Below are 12,033 nucleotides of genomic sequence, written 5' to 3'. Positions count from 1 at the left end.
CATCTACAGGGACCGAGCTGGATGGCTGCAGTCGTTTAAGTGAGGCCAGTGTCAAGTATTCCGGAGATAGTGGGTTCGAACCCCACTGTCGGCGGCCCTGAAGATGGTTTTCCGTGGTTTCCCATTGTCACACCAGGCAAATGCTGTGGCTGTACCTTAAGTAAGGCCACGGACGCTTCCTTCCTACTCCTAGCCCTTTCCTGTACCATCGTCGCCATAAGACATATCTGTATCAGTGCGACGTAAAGCAACTTGTAAAAAAAAAAATCATTTACAGGGACATGTACACTGACATGGGAACCGTTTAGGTTGGACCAGACTTGCTGTTATATTAACGTCGCACCGATTCTGCTAGGTCTTCGGCGACGATGGGGTAGGAAATGGCTGGGACTGGGAAGAAAGCGTCCTTGGCAATACTTAAGGTACAGCGCTAGCATTTTCCTGGTGTGAAAATTGGAAACCACTGAAAAACATTAATAGGATAAATTGGATGGTTCGGTGGCCACCTCCAACTCACGTGCCAGGGCGGAGGCCTCCACCTCAGGGATATGCCGGCTAACAGTGATTGCTTAATCTCACATGACGTCATAACCTAATGCCGACTACATGTGCAAGCTTAAACTTACAGGCTTGGATTCCACACCAGGCTTAACCTCACAAGAGCACTAACCTCACAGACCTCATTTCAACACACGGGTTAACCCCATAAGAGTAACGTACAACAGCCATCTGGCCTAGTATTGCAGTTAGGTTAAGCGTGGGTATGAATCCAAGCCTGTATGGTTAAGCTTGCACGCTTATATGGTTAGCCCGGGCGTCGAACTTAGGTCTGTGAGGATAGTGCCCCTGTGAATTTAAGCCTGGGGTCGAATAAAAGCCTCTAAGGTTAACCTTGGATACGTAGCCAGTGTTAGGTTATGAGTCATATGAGGTTAAGCATGCTCTGCTAGCCGGCACATCCGTGAGGTTGTGGCCTCCCAGGCGCATGAGGTGGAGGTGGCCGCCGAACCTTTCAATTTACTCAATTTACCTACCGATGATGGTGACCGAACACACCAGCTCCCGAATATAAGGTTACAGTTACAAGATTCGAGTGCGTTGGACTGGACCTATCGCAGTGAAACATGGTAGAATGATCAGTTAAGACATCAGAACATCGCTGCACGCCTTCGGTTATCTCCGGTGGAACTACTTCGCGCGCATTTCTTCGATAGTTTCCGGTAGCCTCTTGTTGGAGGTCGAAATATTCCTTAGAGAACTTCGAAATAAGGGCAACGTAGAGCAATAGTATTTGGCCGTCTGGGGTTCGAGGCAGGCAAAAGCAAGTTACTTTTCTTTATTAATGACAAAATGTTCGCATTAAACGCTGTGCGCTCTGCTGCTACAGTGCGAGCCTCAGTCACGGTGCAGCGTTTGAGCGAGTGGATGATGCAATAGCCGCCTGACACATACTGTACAACTACTTTACTTGCATTGTGAACCGGAAGAACTGCCTAAAGCGATAGAGACTTTCAAAGAAGATTTGAAAGAAGTCTGTAACTGGATATACCTGTATGGACTTCGAATAAACGACGCAGATCTCAAGCAATCGTAATTTCTCACCAGAAAATTCGCTCCAAATTGTATAACAATGGCTCTCTTCCAAAATTACACCTGCTTGAATCGCCTATTGAATACCATGAATCGCTCAAAGATCTGTTGTTGTTGTTGTTTTTTTTTTGCTATTTGTTTAACGTCGCACTAACGCATCGAATGTTTTCGGCGACGGAAGGGTGGGAGATTTGGAAGGTAGCGGCCGTGGCCTTCATTAAGGGACAGCCCCAGCATTTGCCTGGTGTGAAAATGGGAAACCACGGAAAAACATCTTCAGGGCTGCCGAGCGTGGGGCTCGAACCCTCTACCTCCCGAATGCAAGCTTACAGCTGCACGACCCTGACCACATGGCCAGCTCGCTCGGTAGCATCAAAGTGCTGTCAAAAATTACTCCCGATCTTCGGAAAGAAAACTCAGTATTTAGAGAAACCGTAACTCCAAGGCAGAAACTGGCTGAGTGTTTGATGTAAGTGGTCAAAGATCTAGCGGTAATCCTAGATAAACACCTTTCGAGGACGCAACTGGTCGCGAGTATTTCCTGAAACGTATTTTCAGCTCTAAACTCGATGCGCAGATTCCGGAAGACATTTTCTCTGGCGTTGAAAGAGTGACTTTTTATACGTTAGTGTTACCTCATTTTCACTAGTGTGATGTAGTTTACAGTGACTTGACTGCCACTCACGGTAATAAATTACAACGTGCTTGTGTGCACTGGATAAGCGACCTTCGGTAATATGACCATGACACATCGACCTATAACGAAATTGGCTGGTTAAGATTAAAATATCACCGTAACCGTCATGCCCTATGCGTTCTTAACCGAATTCCCTCTCTGCCATCTACACCTAACATTCATTCTCAGTTTGACTGGTTGTCATCCGACCACAATATTGGAACGCAGTCCAAAACAGATGGACTCTTATCTATACCATCACACCGTACACAACGACGCACGTACTCTTTTGTCGTTCCTATAACACGACGTGGCATAAGCTTTCTGGCTCTGTCGGAGAACCAACCCCCGCTAGATTCAGGAAACGGTGCCAGCAATATCTCCTCAATAACTAGCTGAATTTCCTAAATTATAAGTTGTAAATTGATAGCGTCAGTCTCTGTGGTGCAGTGGTTAGTGTGATTAGCTGCCACCCCCGGCTCCGCCACGAAATTTGAAAAGTGGTACGAAGGCTGGAACGGGGTCCATTCAGCCTCGGGAGGTCAACTGGGTAGAGGAGGGTTCGATTCCCACCTCAGCCATCCTGGAAGTGGTTTTCCGTGGTTTTCCACTTCTCCTCCAGGCAAATGCCGGGATGGTACCTAACTTAAGGCCACGGCCACTTCCTTGCCTCTTCCTTGTCTATCCCTTTCAATCTTCCCATCCCCCTGCAAGGCCCCTGTTCAGCATAGCACGTGAGGCCGCCTGGGCGAGGTACTGGTCATCCTCCCCAGTTGTATCCCACGACCCAATGTCTGCAGGTCCAGGACATTGCCGTTGAGGCGGTAGAGGTGGGATCCCTCGCTGAGTCCGAGGGCAAAACCGACCCTGGAGGGTAAGCAGATAAAGAAAGAAAGAAAGAAAGATAAAGTGCTTTATGAGACTTTGAATAAAACTATCGGACCGACCAAGTGGCTGCGTGGTTTGGATCGCGTAACAGTTAGTTTGCATTCAAAGAATAGTGGATTCTAACCCCACTGTCGCCAGCCTAGAAGATAGTTTTCCGTGCTTTTCTATTTTTACATCACGCAAAGGCTGTACTTTAACTAAGGTCACAGCCGCTTCCTTCTCACTCCTAGCTCTTTCCTATTCCATCATCGCCATAAGACTTCTCTGTGTCAAGGAAATTGAAACGGAAACGTAGAATATCGGTATATTTCTACAGTGGATATGGAAGGTCATTGTACATCATTATCAGCTAAATGCTACGAGCCGCACCTCTCTCCTTCAGCAACTAATTATAACATCATCGTTTATTTTACTGCAAAGATAACTTCCATTAAATTTAGGAATTATATTTTTAGGAATAAAATACTCTTTTATTACTCTAATTTATTTCAGGATGACCCAATACATGCACACACACGTAAACACACAGAAAATTGTCTTTGCCATGAATAAGCACACTCACTAATTGCTGACTATTTATAAGTCTCTCACGATGAATAGAGTGATTTCCAGAGGTGCATACAGTGCGCAACTAAACAGCAGGACTGTACTCCTCACAACAACGATCATTAACACTGTTCCAATTACACTCGCGGTAGCTGCTCCAGTCGCTGACTCAGTCCACAGAAGTACACACGCTCAGTACTCCAAGGCAGCACACACAGTATTCCGTACTGTACGTGACGATACCCCGACCCCCGTGGGACACCGACGGCAGCTAACAGCCATCCCAGTCCAACTACTCACTGGGCACTCCAACACAACAACAACCAAAACACCTCGTTCAGACTTCGGTGATATATATATATATTTTTGCAAGTTGCTTTACGTCGCACCGACACAGATAGGTCTTATGGCGACGATGGGACAGGGAAGGGCTAGGAGTGGGAAGGAAGCGGCCGTGGCCTTAATTAAGGTACAGCCCCAGCATTTGCCTGGTGTGAAAATGGGAAACTACGGAAAACCATTTTCAGGGCTGCCAACAGTGGGGTTCGAACCTACTATCTCCAGAATACTGGATACTGGCCGCAATTAAGCGACTGCAGCTATCGAGCTCGGTCGGTGAGATATTAGCGACAGCCAACACCTCTATCGCCCTCAGTCCAGCCACCGAACCCCAACACACCGAATCCATCACTGACTCCACCTCTGAGTCCAACAATGACACGTAACACTGACTGACTGTACGCAGCTAGCCTCCTTTTATAGCTCGGGTGATGTGTACCAGAATATTCGCGGTGTAGATGGAGACGGAACATTCTCGTTGCATCAACCAGAAACTCACATGTAAACCAGCCCACGAGAACAATACACGAAAAATACACGGGATATACCCGGTCACCTTACTCATTAGCCACTTCCAGGAAGTACCAAACTGGGCTACCGCAGAACTGGCACTTAACTATACAGGGTTATTCACCTAACATGTTACACGGAAATAATTTCGAAACCATTAAAGATATCATCATTCTGTTTTCATATTCGTAAATGGTACGCAGGGTCATGTAAAATAACGTGATACTTAGTCTCATGGGGGTGATTAACAACCGAGATATTGATACTAACTCTATATTTTTAAATAGAATAGCACAAATTCATACAGCTGATTTAAAAGTTTATCTGCGTACAAGTTCAAGTATGTAAGTATTTTCAAAATCGGACAATTACTTTTTGAGATATAAGTAAGAACAGCATGTGCTGTTTTGCATGCCGCATTAGAAGGCGTAAAGTCGGGCAAGGCCATATTGAGGCGCAAGCAGTTTCCTGGGAGTGAGTTCAGCCACAGAATGGATACCAATCATGTAAGCACCTCGTACACATGTGATGGGTTTGCAAAGTGTGTATGACAGACGAACAGATGACAGGACAGAAAGGGTTGATGTGTTTAAAAGGAATAAAATAAGTACTTTGCCTTGAAAGGAACATAACGAAAGCTATAATTGTCACTGGTTTTAGTGTACAGTTCATACTACTGTATGGTCCGCCTTCGTAGCGTAACGGTTAGTGTAATTAGCTGCCGTCCTCGGGGGCCCGGGTTCGATTCCCGGTACTGCCAGAAATTTAAGAATGGCAAGAGGGCTGGTACGTGGTTGAAATGGTACATGCAGCTCACTTCCAATGGGGGTGTTCCTGATAAGAGCTGTGCCACCTCGGGATGAGGACACGAGTTTACTTTAACTACTCTATGAGTTGAGAAATAAACATAACACAAAACACCGGAAGAGCTCCTTCTAGAAAAGCAAATGGTCAGAGCTGATCGTGGTGAGATGGCAGCAACACTATTATTTGTTTTATTTTACACGCATTCATCTCCGCAGAGCTCCAGCGCGACTGTAGTAGCGTGCATTCGGGAGAGCGTAGGTTCGAGTCCTGCCTCGCCCAACCTGAAAGTAATTTTCATGGTGTCCCATGTTCAACATCAGGCAAGTACCGGATAGGTACCTTTGTGATACGCCACGGCCGATTTCCTTTCAAAATCCTTCCCGTTCCCATCCGTGGGAAAAGACGCTAAACTGAGTGCAACCTCTTACACATGGATGTCAAAACAAAACAAAACAACTTTAATCTCCCGTCCCCGTTGTGAGTTTGCCAGTCATACGATAACGTTGCACACCCAGGGTATGTTGCGGTAAATCACATTATGTTTACAGTACATGCTGGTATCTGTTCTGTGGCTGGAATCAAGGCCAGGAAGCAGCTTGCGCCACAATATGTCCTTGTCCGTCTTCACGCCGTCTGATGCGGCAGTAAAACCGCGCATGCTGTTCTTATTTATATCTCAAAAATTAATTGTTCGATTTTGAAAATACTTACATATTTGAACTTGTACAAAGTTGATCTTTTAGGCCAGCTGTATAAATTTGTGCCGTTCCATTGAAAAATATGGAGTTAGTATCAATATCTCGGTTATTAATCACCCCATGAGACTAAGTAGTACGTTAAGTTACACGGCCCTGTGTACCATTTACGAATATGAAAACAGAATGCCGATATCTTTAATGGTTTAGAAGTTATTTCTGTGTAACATGTTAGGTGAATAACCCTGTATATTAGTTGATCATTGCCCGACTCGTTGGCTGAATGGTCAGCGTACTGGCCTTCGGTTCAGAGGGTCCCGGGTTCGATTCCCGGCCGGGTCGGGGATTTTAACCTTCATTGGTTAATTCCAATGGCCCGGGGGCTGGGTGTTTGTGCTGTCCCCAACATCCCTGCAACTCACACACCACACATAACACTATCCTCCACCACAATAACACGCAGTTACCTACACATGGCAGATGCCGCCCACCCTCATCGGAGGGTCTGCCTTACAAGGGCTGCACTCGGCTAGAAATAGCCATACGAAATTATTATTTAGTTGATCATTCACCCAAGTTTCATTGAAATTTGTCTGGTCCAACACAAATAGTTCCCTTGCGAGTTCTGACAAACATGACGGTCTATAATGCAGAGGCAAGTGAAAACATAAATTACCATAGAGAAGGACTTACTTGTCAGCTGGTTTCAGTGATCCCTCTCGACTTCCCTTGCCAACAACATGTACACGGGATGAAGAGTACGTTTTGCCCATACAGTTGACTGCTTCACATGTGTACGTGCCCAGTGATGTTGGATCATCAGGATTAGCAGTAAGAGCAAATATATCTCCAGCCTTGATCTCCTTGCCATCCTTGTACCAGTGCAGCACAGGAGTGGGAACACCAACAACCTTGCACTCTAATGATACGGTGCCCTGTTCCGTTAGCAAGGCCTTGAGCTCCTCCAAAAATTCAGGACTCTTGTATGCTTTGGGGACTGGAAAGAAAAGAAAGAAAAACTTTCTTCAGTTGACACTTCGATGGACGAGAACGGGAGGGTTACAATTCAAAATCCATTATTTTTCAGGAGAAGGGATTAAGGTTTTAGCAGTTTACATCATTTCCTTTCAACAATCATTTATAATCTGGAAAAGAGTTACAACTCAAAATGTCCCTTTCGAACTAAGTAAAGCGACTAATATGAAAACACTGAAAACCGCTAGAAGTGCTTCTGGCGTGAATACATTAGATTTCTTGTTTTAACAATTTCGGAGTTAGTAGAGGTCGAAATAAACTGGTAAAATCACAGAAATGCATTTTTGAGTACCCTTTCGTTTTCAGCCTTCGACTTTTATTGAACTGAAAACATAACCTTATTCACATGCGGTGATCAATAGGGATGTGCATCAATGACGCCTGGAAACTGTACTAACGAGGCCAAGAGCTAGAGTCGGTTAGCGTGAGAGGAATCGATTCCACGAGCACGTTACACACTTGCCTGAAGTCCTCCCTGCCCCATTTGGACCGGCCACCAGAAGTCGGGACTGGCTTTTCGTTCCAGAAGTCCTTAAAGTTTCACGGAAAGGAGAGTAAAATAAGGAGAAAACTAGAAAAGGAAAAATAAATATAAGACGTATGTTTATTAATTTACTCTATTATGTGAGAGGTTTGTATCAGCAAGTAGTTCTACACCAGTCTTTTATGAAATCATGTGCCTTTACTAGTCAAAGAATAGGTAATGTAGTTGGATAAGAGAAGAAAACAAAGGAAAGAGTAGAGGCGAAATTATTCATTTTCGATCCCTTCGTGTGAGTCTTTACTGTAGTTTTCCCAGATACAGTATATCCTGTCTTTTATATACACTGACTGACAGAGCAAATGCAACACCAAGAAGGAGTGGTCAGAACTTTATGCCAATTGCAGGGTAGACTGACGTCACTGAGGTATGCTCATGATGTGAAATGCGCCGCTGTGCTGCGCACGTAGCGAACGATAAATGGGACACGGCGTTGGCGAATGGCCCACTTCGTACCGTGATTTCTCAGCCGACAGTCATTGTAGAACGTGTTGTCGTGTGCCACAGGACACGTGTATAGCTAAGAATGCCAGGCCGCCGTCAACGGAGGCATTTCCAGCAGACAGACGACTTTACGAGGGGTATGGTGATCGGGCTGAGAAGGGCAGGTTGGTTGCTTCGTCAAATCGCAGCCGATACCCATAGGGATGTGTCCACGGTGCAGCGCCTGTGGCGAAGATGGTTGGCGCAGGGACATGTGGCACGTGCGAGGGGTCCAGGCGCAGCCCGAGTGACGTCAGCACGCGAGGATCGGCGCATCCGTCGCCAAGCGGTGGCAGCCCCGCGTGCCACGTCAACCGCCATTCTTCAGCATGTGCAAGACACCCTGGCTGTTCCAATATCGACCAGAACAATTTCCCGTCGATTGGTTGAAGGAGGCCTGCACTCCCGGCGTCCGCTCAGAAGACTACCATTGACTCCACAGCATAGACGTGCACGCCTGGCATGGTGCCGGGCTAGAGCGACTTGGATGAGGGAATGGCGGAACGTCGTGTTCTCCGATGAGTCACGCTTCTGTTCTGTCAGTGATAGTCACCGCAGACGAGTGCGGCGTCGGCGTGGAGAAAGGTCAAATCCGGCAGTAACTGTGGAGCGCCCTACCGCTAGACAACGCGGCATCATGGTTTGGGGCGCTATTGCGTATGATTCCACGTCACCTCTAGTGCGTATTCAAGGCACGTTAAATGCCCACCGCTACGTGCAGCATGTGCTGCGGCCGGTGCACTCCCGTACCTTCAGGGGCTGGCCAATGCTCTGTTTCAGCAGGATAATGCCCGCCCACACACTGCTCGCATCTCCCAACAGGCTCTACGAGGTGTACAGATGCTTACGTGGCCAGCGTACTCTCCGGATCTCTCACCAATCGAACACGTGTGGGATCTCATTGGACGCCGTTTGCAAACTCTGCCTCAGCCTCGTACGGACGACCAACTGTGGCAAATGGTTGACAGAGAATGGAGAACCATCCCTCAGGACACCATCCGCACTCTTATTGACTCTGTACCTCGACGTGTTTCTGCGTGCATCGCCGCTCGCGGTGGTCCTACATCCTACTGAGTCGATGCCCTGCGCATTGTGTAACCTGCATATCGGTTTGAAATAAACATCAATTATTCGTCCGTGCCGTCTCTGTTTTTTCCCCAACTTTCATCCCTTTCGAACCACTCCTTCTTGGTGTTGCATTTGCTCTGTCAGTCAGTGTATTTTACTACGTCCAGCAAATATGAGAATTATTTTTGAATTGTTTGGCATTTAAGAATTATCATTCTTATTTACATAGTAGCTAGAAATGTAAAGAAAAGTAATAATTATAAAGTTGTGTCCTTAAGAACATAAACGTTTGGTTGATCCGTTACTTGTTCTGTTAATTTAGATAATACAATAGTAGAATTTAAATCCTCACATGAAAGCATGATTGAGCATCGAAAGGTACATTTGAATCTGGAGTTACTAACTAAAATCAATCAATCAATCAATCAATCAATCAATCAATCAATCAATCAATCAATCAATCAATCAATCAATCAATCAATCAATCAATCAATCAATCAGTCAATCAATCAATCAATCATCTTATTAAAAGACAGAATTGTAATAAATATTACTGTACTTCTGAGATATTTTGAAGAACTTTCACAACCAACACAGTTAAAGTTATTAAACCCTCGTATACAACAAAGAGAATTAAATGTGTTAATTGTAGTGAAATGATTTATTTAACATTGCAATTCTCATCTTACCCAGCACATTTAGATGTGAGGAACATGAGGAACGTCCAGTGGTATTTTCAGCCATGCATGTCCAGCGACCACCATCCTCCACCATGACAGGCGCCACATCCACACAGAAGAAGTTTCCTTCATGTAGGAATGTGAACCGTTCACCCTCTTGTACAAGATGGTCATTGTGATACCACGTAACCTGCAAAACAACAAATTGTCAATAGCGGTATATAAGAAAAAGGGATGCCGTTAAAACACATTTTTCTTACATTATTGTGCAGTACATTTTCCGCTCTATTTCCTCTTACACTCTTCTGTCTTAAACATAAAATAAAATGCTTTAAATTTCAATCATAATAACAATAATAATACCAATAATAATCATGCTATCTTGCTTTACCGTCCCACTAAATACTTTTACGGATTTCGGAGAGGCCGAGGTGCCGAAATGTAATCCCGCAGGAGTTCTTTTACGTGCCAGTAAATCTACCTACATGAGGCTGACGTATTTGAGGACTTTCAAATACCATCGGACTGAGCCAGGATCGAAGCTGCCAAGATGAGTTCAGAAGGCCAGCACCTCAACCATCTGAGTCACTCGGCCCTGCTATTTGAAGTTGAAGCTATTCAATGAATACTCCTCAATTTACGATTCTGAGTATTCAATCTATAAGCCCCAGCGAACAAAGTGTCTTTTGAATCTTTAACTGAACTTAGCACTGCTGTCTTATCTACATTTTCAATCGCAAACACTCGTAGGAGAACACATCTTCACGCAAGAAGTTTAGCCGAGTCCAATTAATTCTTAGAAAATCTATCTCCAATCTGAAAACCTTCTTGTCAGCTTCGAAGTCGTACGCATTGACAGAAACTCTCAGTTACATTCCGCCATTTTTGCTCCGAACATTATCATTGTATTCCATGCGGAAGAAAATTTTTTTACCAACGCGAAGATAGAGTAGTCATGGCTACACCAGTCCTGGCCAAACAGTACCCCTCGCGTGCTAATACCGGCGTGGCAAACGCTAAGGTGTGGGGTGTCGAGGGGAGAAAAGAAGGAAACAGTTAGCAGTCTGACCACGCGACAGCAGCACTGTCGCCTAGCCAGCCTGTTTACAAAGCTGTTTCCAGAATTCGAAGGGCTGAAGACTGATTTCGATTTATGTATCAGATCTTTCTCATTCTTTACTCCAGATTGAACTGATAGTACATAGGACATATTCTTGCAGTCCCGCAATGTCCACCATTTTTATAAAATACCTTCTCAACAACTATATCCCCAGCTGCATCGGCAAGCTGCTGATATTTATTCAATGTTCAGTTCCATCTATGTATGCGAGCATGTTTTTCTGTTATGAAATTGAGCAAGTTCAAGCAACGTGCATTTGACTGTATTGTGTATCCCTGTTTCAAACACAGAAACGATTGTAATTGGTGCTTCAGAAACATACTGTACGTACTTCGAAGTAGAATGGGTAAATAAATGAAATGGCGTATGGCTTTTAGTGCCGGGATATGTCCGAGGACTTCGGCTCGCCATGTGCAGGTCTTTTGATTTAACTCCCGTAGGCGACCTGCGCGTCCTGATGAGGATGAAATGATGATGAAGACGACACATACACCCAGTCCCCATGCCAGGGGAATTAACCAATTATGGTTAAAATTCCAGACCCTGCCGGGAATCGAACCCGGGACCCCGGTGACCAAAGGCCAGCACGGTAGACGCGGAGGGGTTGGTCTCCACCGTCAGCTGTCTTGAGAATGGTTTTCTGTAGTTTTCGATTCTGCTGCACTAAAGCGAATGCCGGGACAGTTCCTAGTGTAGGCCACTGCCACCACCCTCCTCCGAGTACCTCCTTCACCGAAACAAATCTTCTGGCCTGAGAGACGGCGCCACCGTCTCAGAGGTCCTGCTCCCATTTCAACGGAGGAATGTAAATTATTTAGTAGTAGTAGTAGTAGTTGTAGTAGCAGGCCCCGTAATGTAGGGGTAGCGTGCCTGCCTCTCATCCGGAGGCCCCGGGTTCGATTCCCGGCCAGGTCAGTGATTTTCACCTGTACCTGAGGGCTGGTTCGAGGTCGGCTCAGCCTACCCGATTAGAATTGAGGAGCTATCTGACGGTGAGATAGCGGCCCCGATCTAGAAAGCGAAGAATAACGGCCAAGAGGATTCGTCTTGCTGAC

The 12,033-nt window shown here is 45.6% G+C and overlaps 1 protein-coding gene across 1 annotated transcript in view; it reads right to left on the bottom strand.

Moving 5' to 3' along the window:
* The window catches only part of LOC136863475 (titin), a 352,605-nt gene that overhangs the window by 105,997 nt on the left and 234,575 nt on the right, over positions 1-12,033 (bottom strand). The window contains exons 4-5 of the mRNA XM_067139877.2: positions 9,868-10,048; positions 6,745-7,048 (exon numbers count right to left, since the gene is read on the bottom strand). Coding sequence (XP_066995978.2) covers positions 6,745-7,048; positions 9,868-10,048 — 485 coding nt within the window. The remainder of the gene's footprint in view (positions 1-6,744; positions 7,049-9,867; positions 10,049-12,033) is intronic.

The sequence above is a fragment of the Anabrus simplex genome, chromosome 2 (genome assembly GCF_040414725.1).
Source record: "Anabrus simplex isolate iqAnaSimp1 chromosome 2, ASM4041472v1, whole genome shotgun sequence".
NCBI lineage: Eukaryota > Metazoa > Arthropoda > Insecta > Orthoptera > Tettigoniidae > Anabrus > Anabrus simplex.
The sequence above is the reverse complement of the archived record's forward strand: the minus strand, read 5'-3'. Positions and strand labels throughout refer to the sequence as shown.